The 12061-nt window shown below is 39.1% G+C and overlaps 1 protein-coding gene across 1 annotated transcript in view; it reads left to right on the top strand.

The window, feature by feature from the left end:
- The window catches only part of HFM1 (HFM1, ATP dependent DNA helicase homolog), a 107879-nt gene that overhangs the window by 67513 nt on the left and 28305 nt on the right, over window positions 1-12061 (top strand). The window contains exon 30 of the mRNA XM_008068270.1: window positions 40-186. Within this exon, the coding sequence (XP_008066461.1) occupies window positions 40-186 (147 nt within the window). The remainder of the gene's footprint in view (window positions 1-39; window positions 187-12061) is intronic.

The following is a 12061-nucleotide window of genomic DNA, read 5'->3' as shown; positions in this document are numbered from 1 at the left end:
CAATGACTTAAGCATTTGTATACTTTTTTCTTTTTCCAGTTGGACTTGATATTCAGCAGAAATTTACGGTCTTTTACTTGGGACCCAAGACGTTTGGGAATCAAATAATTATGCGGAGAAAATCAGAAACTGAGATTTCCCATTCTAAACATTCAGATAGGTCTATTGTAGCAGGACCCAATAAAGGTAAATAGCTCTATTAATCCCTATTTTACATTAAAACAAAGATATGACTAGGGAAGAGTATCATTGTTATAGTACTGCTTCACTTGGATTGTGGATACTCTGGTATTAGAAACTTAGGCTCCATAATAATTGCATTAATGGTATATAGTAGAGTTTCTCTCAATGTTAATATTTGTTGGCTGGGCTCAGTTGCTCAGCCTATAATCCCAGCACTTTGGGAGGATGAAGCGAGTGTATTGCCTGAGCTTACAGCTTCGAGACCAGTCCAGGCAACTTGGCAAGACCTCATCTCTACAATAAATACATTTTAAAAATTAACTGGCATGGTAGCATGTACCTATAATTCCAGCTACTTGGTAGGCTGAGGTGGAAGGATTGCTGGAGCCTAGCAGGTTGATGCTGGGGTGACTGTGCGTATGCCAATGCACTCCAGCCTGGGCAATGGAGTGAGATTCCAACTCAAAACAAAAATTTTTGTCAGATTGGAGTGATATTTGGGGCACAAATTATTATCTTTTGATATACATTGATCCTTTTCTATACTCACTCCTTTGTTATGACCATTGTCAGGAGGAGAGCAAGTGATGTAGACAAACCAGAGTGAAAATGAAGTATTTTATTTTATTATGAGAGTTTTCAAGCATGCACAAAATAGAAGTATATAGTGAACCTTCATGTATTCATTACCGACCTTAAACAGTGATAAAGTCATGGCTAATACTGTTTCATTTCTACCTCTCTTCAGTTTGCCTCTTCCATATTTTGAGACAAATCTCAGGTATCATATTATTTCTTATGTCAATATTTCATTATATATTTGTAAATGGTATAAGTATTTAAAAAAAAAAAACCACAACAAACTGCTGGGAGGGGCATGGAGAAGCAGGGTTGGCATTCGTAGGAATCTGCCTGGGGAAGGGGGGTACACCTCATCCACAAGGGTACCTGCATAATGAACATTTGTATACTTAACCCTAAATTGTACCCCACATCTTTAAAATAAAAAATTAAAAGAAAAAATAAGTAAATAAATAAAAAGGAAAAAAAAAAGCCCACAACCACATTACTTTTATATATAAAAAATTATTTAATATTATATCAAATCAGTGTTCAAAGTGTCTCATAAATGTTGTAGATATTTCATCTTAATACTCCATACCAGATTAGGTCTTGAGTCCTTTTGACTTGTTTCTAGTAGGTTTGACAGTTTCCTAGCTGTGCAGAGTGATATGCTGTTCTAGGCTTATCTTGTATATTTCTAGCTTTCAGACCCATAATAAGCCTTTTCTCCAAGAAGCTTTTTTTTTTTTAATAGTAGTTTTCTGAGATCACAGTCTGTCCTAGAGGAGCTTGTTGCCATTGAGTGATCATAATCTCTTGGATTTTTTTTCATATACACAGAGTTAGGAATTATGTGGGGTTTTTTTTGTTTGTTTGAAAAGTTAGAATACATCATGAATTCATACCTAAATGTCCAAATCAAATTCAGGGCTATAGAATTTATCCTTAAATTCAGTTTTCTAAATCTGCTTTCTATCATGCTGAGAAATTTGGTTCTTAATGGCTCCAAAAATGATAGAATGTCACTAATTTTCTATCATTTATATGCATTGTACACACAATACACAATCTGAAAATAACACCACCAAACTATCACTCTTTTTTTTTTTTTTTTTTTTTTTTTTTGAGTTGGAGTCTCACTCTGTCGCCCAGACTGGAGTGCAGTGGACGCTTCCGGCCACCGCAGCCTCGACCTGCTGGGATCCGGCGATCCTTCCGCCTCAGCCTTCCAAGGAGCTGGAACTACAGGCGTGTGTTACCACACCCGGCTAGTTTTTGATTTATTGTAGAGATGAGGTCTCACTGCTCAGGCAGGTCTCGAACCCGTGGGCTCAGGCAATCCACTCACCTCAGCCTCCCAAAGGCGCAGGATTACAGGCTGAGTCACCAAGCCCGACTTTTAATAATCATATTAAGAGTGATAGTTTGAGCTGGGCTTGGTGGCTCAGCCTGTAATCTCACGCCTTTGGGAGGCTGAGGTGAGTGGATTGCCTGAGCCCGTGGGTTCAAGACCTGCCTGGGCAGTGAGACCTCATCTCTACAATAAATCAAAAACTAGCCGGGTGTGGTAACACACGCCTGTAGTTCCAGCTCCTTGGAAGGCTGAGGCGGAAGGATTGCCGGAGCCCAGCAGGTCGAGGCTGCGGTGGCCGGGAACGGCCACTGTACTCCAGTCTGGGCGACAGAGTGAGACTCCAACTCAAAAAAAAAAAATGATTATTAAAATTTAATAATTATTTCACAGGTATTTTTGTCTTTAGACTGGATCTCACTAAACATGTATAGACAATTTAATGTCTTTTAAAATCACTTGGAAGAGAGTCTCTGTATGTACATGTTATCAGCTGGATACACATATGCATTCATTTGTTTCATTTTATTTTATATATTTAGGAACAGCTTTTAAAAATTGTTTTATAATCTAAATTATTTACATGGTTCTGTAGTTAAATCTACAAAACAGACACTAAATATTGTTAATGTTTGGGGCACAGGCAGTCTACCATGCAGCTCTTTCTCATTCACTTGGTTCTATTTCTACTGTTTTGGCCCAATAAAGGGAGCAGTTAATAGGCACTGGGGAATGTATGAGCTGTAACCCCTACCAAAGTAACCTGAAGAGTTATGATCTGAATACTATTGGTAGTTATGGTAAATAGTAACTGCAGTTACTGGTGACAGAAAGAGCATATTTAGAACTAGTCTGTGAGCCCATGAACACTCATTTTCTTCTTTTTGAAGATCTTCCATTTCTGGGTAGGATGTAGTTTTGTGGCAGTACAATGTTCTCACAGCTGCAACCATAAAAACCTACATAAGAGGCCCAAATCTCATCTGCATGCAGCCTACTTATGTAGCTAATCCTCACTTGTACCCCACATCTCTATAATAAGTTTTTAAAAAGAAAAACCTATATAAGTTATAAAAACTATAATTTGGGGTACATCAGAGATTTATGGGAGCAATAAAGACCAAAGAAACTAAAATTCTAAAGAGGGGAGAACCATTCCAGCCAGAGCTGAGGAGTCAAGGACTTATAGGTTCTCAATTAAAAGCCTAGGTAAGCCATGTGCTATGAAGGGGTTTACACGATCCACCACTGAACATGTTTGCCTGACACTGGAAAAAGAGAAATCTCCTCTGGTGAAATAGAATATACTCTGAAAATTACAGACACAATGTCTATCATATGATAGAATATCATGAGGCTTGCAAAGAGATGAGACCATATGACTGGTAATCAGATGTATAAAGAAAAATAAGCCAGGCATGGTACTGCACACCTATAGTCCCAGCTACTTGGGAGACTGAGGCAGGAGGATTGTTTGAGCCCAGGAATTTGAAACTGTGGTGTGCTACGATTATTCCTGTGAACTAGCCACTGGTTTTAGTCTGGGCAACATACTGAAGTTCCTGGTTTCCAAAAAAAAAAAAAAAGACTATACAATAATAATGGCCAATAGTTTCAAGAAAATAGAGAGAAAATAGACTAAATTTATGAAAAGATAGACAATTTTACCAGAAAATTGAAATTTATACAGAGATTTAAATGGGCTTCCTAAGACTTAAAAATATAGTATCTGAAGTGAAGAACTAGTTGGGTAGGTTTAACATTAGACCAGATATAACCAGATATAGAATTTGTAGAAAATATCCAGACTGAACCCCAGAGACAAGAGAAGAAAACACACCCACAAAAAGAACTCAAAAGAAGATCTATCATATGCATAATTAAAGTCTCAGAAACAGAGTAGTGAGAGAACAGAATTAAAGTAACTTTCAAAGTAACAAAGGCTGAGCACATTCCAAAATAATGAAAGACAACATACAGATTCAGAATTTTGGCAAACACCAAGCAGAGATAAATACACAGAAAACCACACCCATAGCATATAGTAGCAAAACTGCTGAACATTTAAAACCCAGACGCATAAAAATTATGCATTACCTTCAAAAGAGCATCAGTAAAACTGACAACTGACATCTCAATAGCAATAATAGAAACCAGAAGATAATGGAATGTCAGTTTCAAAATGCTGCCAAGCTAAATATCTGTGGATAGTTGAAAATATCCTTCAAAATGAAAGTGAAATAGAGACAGAAAGAAAAATCTGAATAACCTTGTCACTACTAGTAAATTTATCAGCCTGCATTAAAATAAATACTGTTGAGTATGGTGGCTTGTGCTTGTATTCCCAGCACTATGGGAGGTCTTAGCAGGAGGATTGCTTGAGACCAGAAATTCAAGACCAGCCTAGGCCACATAGCAAGACCCTGTCTCTACAAAATAATAATAATAATAATAATAAATTAGCCAACTGTAGTTACATGCACTTGTAGCCCTAGATACTTGGGAAGCTGAGGTAGGAAGACCACTTTTGCCCAGGAGTTCGAGGCTGTAATGAGCTATAATCACAACTGTAGTCCAACCTGGGCAACAGAACTAAAGTAAAATAAATACTAATGAGAGGTCTTTAGAGGAAAATGATCATAGATGAAAACATGAGGCCAGGCTCGGTGGCTCAGCCTGTAATCCCAGCACTTTGGGAGGCTGAGGCGAGAGGATTGCCTGAGCCCGTGGGTTCAAGATCCACCTGGGCAACTTGGTGAGACCTTGTCTCTACAATAAATCAAAAATTAGCCAGGTGTGGTAGCATGCACCTGTAGTTCCAGCTACTTGGAAGACTGAGGTGGAAGGATTGCTGGAGCCCAGCAGGTCGAGGCTGTGGTGGCTGTGAGCGTGCCATTGCCCTCCAGCCTGGCTGACAGAGTGAGACTCCAATTCAAAAAAAAAGAAAAAAGAACATGGAAATGCAGAAGGAAATGAAGGGTAAATACATGGCTAAATATAAGTTAATCATGTAAAAACAGTAATTGAAATGGCTTGTTTGAAAGAGTTGAAAATATACATGTAGAAATAAAATGCAAAAGCCAATGATACAGGCTTTCATCTCAAGGTTATAACATGTAAGCACAAAGAATATAGCAGAAAAGAAAAATTAAGGATAAAAACAAATCAATAAAATATACAATGTAAATGTACAACAGGAAAATCAACAGAGGTAAGATTTGGTTCTTTGAAAAGATGAATAAGGCCGGGCACGGTGGCTCAAGCCTATAATCCCAGCACTCTGGGAGGCCAAGGTGAGAGGATTGCTTAAGCCCGCGTGTTCATGAGCAGCCTGGACAACTTGGTGAGACCTTGTCTCTACAATATATCAAAAAAAATTAGCTGGGCATGGTAGTACATGCCTGTAGTTCTGGCTACTTGGAAGGCTGAGGCGGAAGGTCCGCCGGAGCCCAGCAGGTCAACACACTGGGGTGGCCATAAGCATGCCACTGCATTCCAGTCTGGGCGATGGAGTGAGACTCCAACTCAAAAAAAAAAAAGAAAAGATGAATAAAATTAAACACCTATAAAAACTGATTGAAAAATAGAAAACACAAACAATATCAAGAATAAAAAAGATATCACTACAGACTGTATAGACATCAAAAAGTTACTAAAGACGTTATTAACAGTTTTACAGCAATGAATTTGACATAGTTTGAGTTAAAATGAGAAAATTTATGGAGGGGCAAAACTTACCAAAACTGAAAGAAAAAATGAAAATTTAGTATGATACTAATAATGAAATTCAAGCAATGACTATTAAAACCCTCGCAAGGAAAATTTGAAGCTTGGATGACTTCACTGGTAAATTTTTCTCAAATAGGAAGAAATAACATTAATTTAACCCAAACTTTTCTAAATAATAGAAAAAGAAAGCATATTAAAATTTTTTAGTAGATAAGTTTTTTATTCATTTTAATTTTAAGCTATTTTTGGAGACTTTTTAAAATGAAAACCAATTAGGTCTACTTCAGTGTTCACTTATTTTTTTTCTCTCTCTTTTTTTTTGTTTTTTGTTTTTTTTTTAAACAAGGTCTTACTCTGTCACCTAGGCTGGAGTGCCGTGGCACGATCCTGGCTCACTGTAGCCTAGACCTCCTGAGCTCAGGTTATCCTTCTGTCTCAACCTCCTAAGTAGCCAGGGCTACAGGTATGTGCCACCACACCTGGCTTTTTTTTTTTTTTTTTTTTTAAGAGACAAGTTCTCACTATGTTGCTCAGGTTGGTCTCAAACTTCTGTATTCAAGCAGTCCTCCCACCTCGGCCTCCCAAAGTGCTGGGATTACAGGTGTGAGCCACCGTGCCCAGCCCACTGATTTTTTTTTTTTTTTTATGAAAGTTGTATGATGTGGTCAGTCATATTGATTATGCTATAATGTCTATCTTGATTTTCTGCCATAATATCTGTTCTGCCATAATATCTATCTTGATTTTCGACTTGCAGCTTTCTTTTGAACATGTTCTCTAGTTGAGGCTTTCTGTAAAGAATATACTGCTGTTCTTGCCACTTCCACGCAGTCTTTAGAAAGCTATATCTGTCCCTTTATTATTTTTGGTTCCAAAGGAAGGATTAATAATTACTTTATCAAGTGACTTAGACATTCTGTTAGATAATGAGCACATATCACATTGAACTAGGTCAACATTTGTTAACTCAAGCTCTTCCACGTTCCTTAAATATTTCTAATGCATCTTCATCTGTGTCAAATCCAACACACAGCCCTGCTCCTAACATTACCGTTCCAATGCTAAGCATCCCACAACCATATCCTAGATCTACAACTGCTTTATTTTCAATGTCATCATATGTGTTACAGATTGCATAGAACATGCAACATTTTTATCAACCATATCATGAACGTCAAAAGTTACAAAACCAAATCCTCTTTTTTCTACTCTGCCTGTCTTCCATAACTTTTATGATTTCAATCTTGGCACACTTTTTTTTTGGTAGAGATGAATTTTGCTATGTTGTCCAGACTGGTCTCAAACTCCTCAGCTCAAGCAATCCTCCCTCCTTGGCTTCCCAAAGTGCTGGGATTACAGGCATGAGCCATTGTGCCTGGTTCTTGCCACACTTTTAAAAGTAGTGTCTCAAATTATATATATATATATATATTTTTTTTTTTTTTTTTTTTTTTTTTTAATTGGAGTCTCACCCTGTTGCCCAGGCTGGAGTGCAGTGGCACACTCCCGGCCACCGCAGCCTCAGCCTGCTGGGCTCCAGTGATCCTTCCGCCTCAGCCTTCCGAGTAGCCAAAACTACAGGTGCACGCTACCATGCCTGGGTGGGTCCCAAACCCCTGGGCTCAGACAATCCACTTGCCTCGGCCTCCCAAAGTGCTGGGATGACAGGCTGAGCCACCGAGCTCAGCCTCAAATTATATTCTTCTTTATCTTCTTTAATACGGCCAACAGAAATTTTCTTCATTGTTAGATGAGTTCCAGGTGTTACAGAATCCTTTTGAGCAACAGTGCCCATACTGCACTGAGTATTCAGTTTTTACCAAAAGTGACATGACCCCCATACCTCACCCTGAGGGTTTTTTTTTCTGTTTCCCCGGATAAAAAAAATCCTCAGAGGGAAATGTTTTGCTGACATGGAAGAGGTGAAACCAAAAAACAGCAGATGCACTAAAAGACATCACAATTGACAAGTTCAAAAACCGTTTTGAGTAGTGGAAGAAACATCTCAATAGGTGTGTTATATCAAATGGAGAGTACTTTGAAGATGACTGAAGTTTAAATATGTAGGAATAAATACACAGTTTTTAATAAATAAATTCCAGGTTTTTTGGGATCCCCCTCATTTATGTACTTAAAAGTTAGACAAAAGGAACACAGGGTTTTAGTTAGAAACATGGATTCTGATCTTGGCTCTGATGTGTACTACTGTTGTGATCTTTGCAAATTTTAATTTCTCTGAACTTTAGTTTCCAAACTTGTAAAATTGGGATAATATTTCTTAGTGTTTCTTAGTTGCATTCACCATCATTGATGACTCCTTTTTTTAAAAGCCTGTCCCTAAGATGAATACTTGCTTAATGACTGTGTTTAATAAGTACTGTATATGAGAAAACATTTCCATGACATTACTTTTTCCTGTCTTGCTTTCTTTCTCAAAAGCTATTTTTTCATAATCTTTTTCTTTCTGACTTCTAAATGTTAGAGTTACCCAGGACTCAGCCCCAGGCCTCCCTTATTCTGTCTGCATTCTTTTCCTATTTTTATAACTTTAATTGCCACTCTATGCTGATATCTCTCAGATTTATACCTCCTGCCTAGACCTCTCTAAGCCTCAACTTCTATATCAAGAGGCCTACTGAACATCTCCATTTGGATGTTTCTTAGGCTAGTAAAATTTAACACTCACATGTGAACTTGTGGTTTCTTCTCCCTTTCTGTGTCTATCTGCTGTTCCTATTTCTCTCCCAGTCTTCACTGTAGTTAATAGTTCTATCTGTCCATCCACTCGCCAAGTTGTTCAAGCCTGTAAGCTAGGAGTGATTCTTGATAACTACCTTTCCCTTAACCCAAATCCAATATGTCAGCTTGTCCTATTATTCTGTCTCCAAAATTTATTTTGAAAGTATTTATAGTATAGGCCTTCGATAAGTATCTGCTGGATTAAGTTGGAGGATACCTACTTAAATGGTTGTGTCAGCAAATGAAAAAAAGTATGTGAACATGTTTTGCAAGCTAATAAAGTGCCTTTTAAATGTTGCCAATTGTTGCTTTTATATCATCTTGTCTCTTTGAGAAGTACTTTCCTTGCTAAAGAAGAAAAAAATCTCATGGTGTATGTATTTGTATATAAAAAAGGAAGAAGGGTTTCTTTTTTTTGAGTTGGAGTCTCACTCTGTTGCCCATGTTGGAGTGCAGTGGCACGTTCATGGCCACCCCAGCCTCGACCTGCTGGGCTCAGACAATCCTTCTGCTTCAGCCTTCCAAGTAGCTGGAGCCACAGGTGCACACTACCACGTTTGGCTTATTTTTTTATTTATTGTAGACACGAAGTCTCACCAGGTTACCCAGGCTGGTCTCAAACCCCTGAGGCTCAGGCAGTCCTCTTGCCTCAGCCTCCCGAAGTGCTGGGATTACAGGCTTGAGCCACCGTGCCCAGCCCATCTACCTAGATTTCAATGACCCTTTATCTCTTAGAACTGAACCACATCAAGACTTTAAGTAGGCTGTGATTATCTTATTTATACATTTTTCTCAAACCTCCATTCTGGCCACTGTTTTCCCGATGGCAAAATTATCAAGAATCAGGGTGGATGCTGGCAAGGATGTGGAGAAATAGAACGCTTCTACACTGCTGGTGGGAATGCAAACTAGTGCAACCTCTTTGGAAGACAGTGTGGCGTTTTCTGAAAGAACTAGGAAGTGACCTTCCATATGACCCAGCAATTCCCCTATTGGGAATATACCTGGAGAAACTCAAATCATTTTACAAAAAACATACCTGCACATGTATGTTTGTTGCAGCTCTGTTCACAATAGCAAAAACATGGAAGTAGCCATGTTGCCCATCGAAGCTGGACTGGATAAAGAAAATGTGGTACAGCCGGGCTCGGTAGCTCAGCATGTAATCCCTTGCTTTGGGAGGCTGAGGTGAGTGGATTGCCTGAGCCCGCCAGGTTCAAGACCCACCTGGGCAACTTGGTGAGACTTCATCTCTACAATAAATGAAAAAATTAGCCAGGTGTGGTAGCACGCACCTGTAGTTCCAGCTACTTGGAAGGCTGAGGTGGAAAGATCGCTGGAGCCCAGCAAGTGGAGGCTGCGGTGGCTGGGAGCAGCCACTGCACTCCAGTCTGGGCAGCAGAGTGAGATTCCAACTCAAAAAAAAAAAAGAAAAGGAAAGAAAATGTGGTACATATCCACAATGGAATATTATGCAGCCATAAAAAAGGAAAAACATATGGACTTTGCAGCAACTTTGATTTAGAATCGATAATACTCAGTGATCTATCACAGAAACAAAGAACAGAGTACCATATGTTCTCACTCATAAGCGGACCTTGAACAATTATAATAATGTAAGAAAGGGATTGGCAGTAGTGGGAAACCATCAGGGGAGAGGGCGTGGGATTGGCAGTTGAGGGAAACTACTAGGGGAGGGAGGGGCATACCTCATCAACAGGGGTACCTGCATAATCAATGTTTGTATACCTAACCCTGAATTGTACCCCACATCTTTATAATAATAAAAAAAGAAGAATCAGGGTGACCTTCTTTCATTTAGTCCCAAGTCCAGATTCCCAGAGGGAGGACATGCCTCAGTTGAGAAAGATAATTTGGCATTAGGACTGCACTAAGAAAATATAATCTCAGAGCCATCGATGGTTATCCTTCATCATGTGCATGAAGAATCAAAGATGCCAGGACTGTGGAGGAGAAGACTAAGGCAAAGATACAAAGAGAAGCAAAAGTGAGAATGCCAGAGCTGGGATTCTGATGGCTTTCCATTTCCTGGTTCCACAGCCTCCTGATGCCTAGCTGTATTGCTGGTTTTGGATTCTGTGAGATATCTGTGTTTGCTGATTTCTCCCACCTACCACCAGTTTTTCTTTAAATACCTTGAATTGTTTCTGCTACTTGCAGCTATAGTGAAAGTTGGGATGTCTGTTATATTTCATACTATCATAAGCCTTTTATAAGAGCAATATTTCTCACACATATTTAGCACAGTCCTGTAAAAAGCAGATAAAAGATGCTTCCTATCAGACAAATCATGTTTGATCACACACACATTCTCATTCATTCTCTCTCTCTCTCTCTCTCTCTCTCTCTCTCTCTCACACACACACACACACACACACACACACACACACCAGAATTCCCTCCTTATCTGCAGGGGATACGTTCCAAGATTCCGAGTGGATGCCTGAAACTGCAGACAGTACTAAATCCTACGTATACTGTATTTTTTCCTTATTAAGTTGAGAACTTTAACCTATTCACTTAAAGGAAATGCTTTAGGTCGGGCTCAGTGGCTCAGCCAGTGATCCCAGCACTTTGGGAAGCCAAGGCGAGAGGATGACCTGAGCCCATGGGTTTGAGACCAGCCCGGGCAACTTGGCAAGACCTCGTCTCTACTATAAAATAAAATAAAAATTAGCCAGCTGTGGTAGCACATGCCTGTAGTTCTGACTACTTGGAAGGCTGAGGCGGAAGGCTCGCCAAAGCCCAGCAGGTCGTGAGTGGACCACAACACTCTAGCCTGGGCGACGGAGTGAGACTCCAACTCAAATAAATAAATAAATAAAGGAAATGCTTTACAGCTTTCCTTTGGAATATCCAGATTGCCAGCATCACTACTCTTGCGCTTTGAGGCCTTCATAAGTACAAGGGCTATTTGAACACAAGCACTATGATACCATGACGGTTGGTATGAAAACTGAGACAACCACTAAGTGACTAAGGGGTGGGTAGCACACTCAGCCTGGATATGTTACATTTGTTTGTATTTGCTATGCCATTCTGAATGTGAAAACTTAATGTGTTTGAATGGACGTGAGGAGAAAGCCAGTGCTCAGGCACATTGTGTACATCTAAATGTCAGTCAAAAGGCAATCTACTTTTCTTTATATTATTTGATGCATAGATGCATTCAATTGCGAAGTCAAGGACTTCAGTTCACCAGCATGTTGTTTCTTGATAAATAACAAAATGATAGTAAAATATTTGATAGAAAAATGAAAAGGAGATTCTTTTGTCAGTCAAAGAGTAAAACCATGAAATATATAAATCTATGACTAGAACTACATGAATCAAAGCAATATTACTTTTAAAATAGTCACTCCAGTTGCTCTGCACAGACCAAATTATTTGAATTTATAATTAGAAATTTAAACTGTGTCAAGGATCCTTGGTATTTTCAATTTTTTTCTGGATTGTGTGTGTGTGTGTGTTGGA

This window comes from Carlito syrichta, unplaced genomic scaffold (assembly GCF_000164805.1).
Source record: "Carlito syrichta isolate Samal-C Ts95f unplaced genomic scaffold, Tarsius_syrichta-2.0.1 Scaffold309922, whole genome shotgun sequence".
Taxonomy (NCBI): Eukaryota; Metazoa; Chordata; class Mammalia; order Primates; family Tarsiidae; genus Carlito; species Carlito syrichta.
Note: the sequence above shows the minus strand (reverse complement) of the source record. Positions and strands in the feature narration are given on the sequence as shown.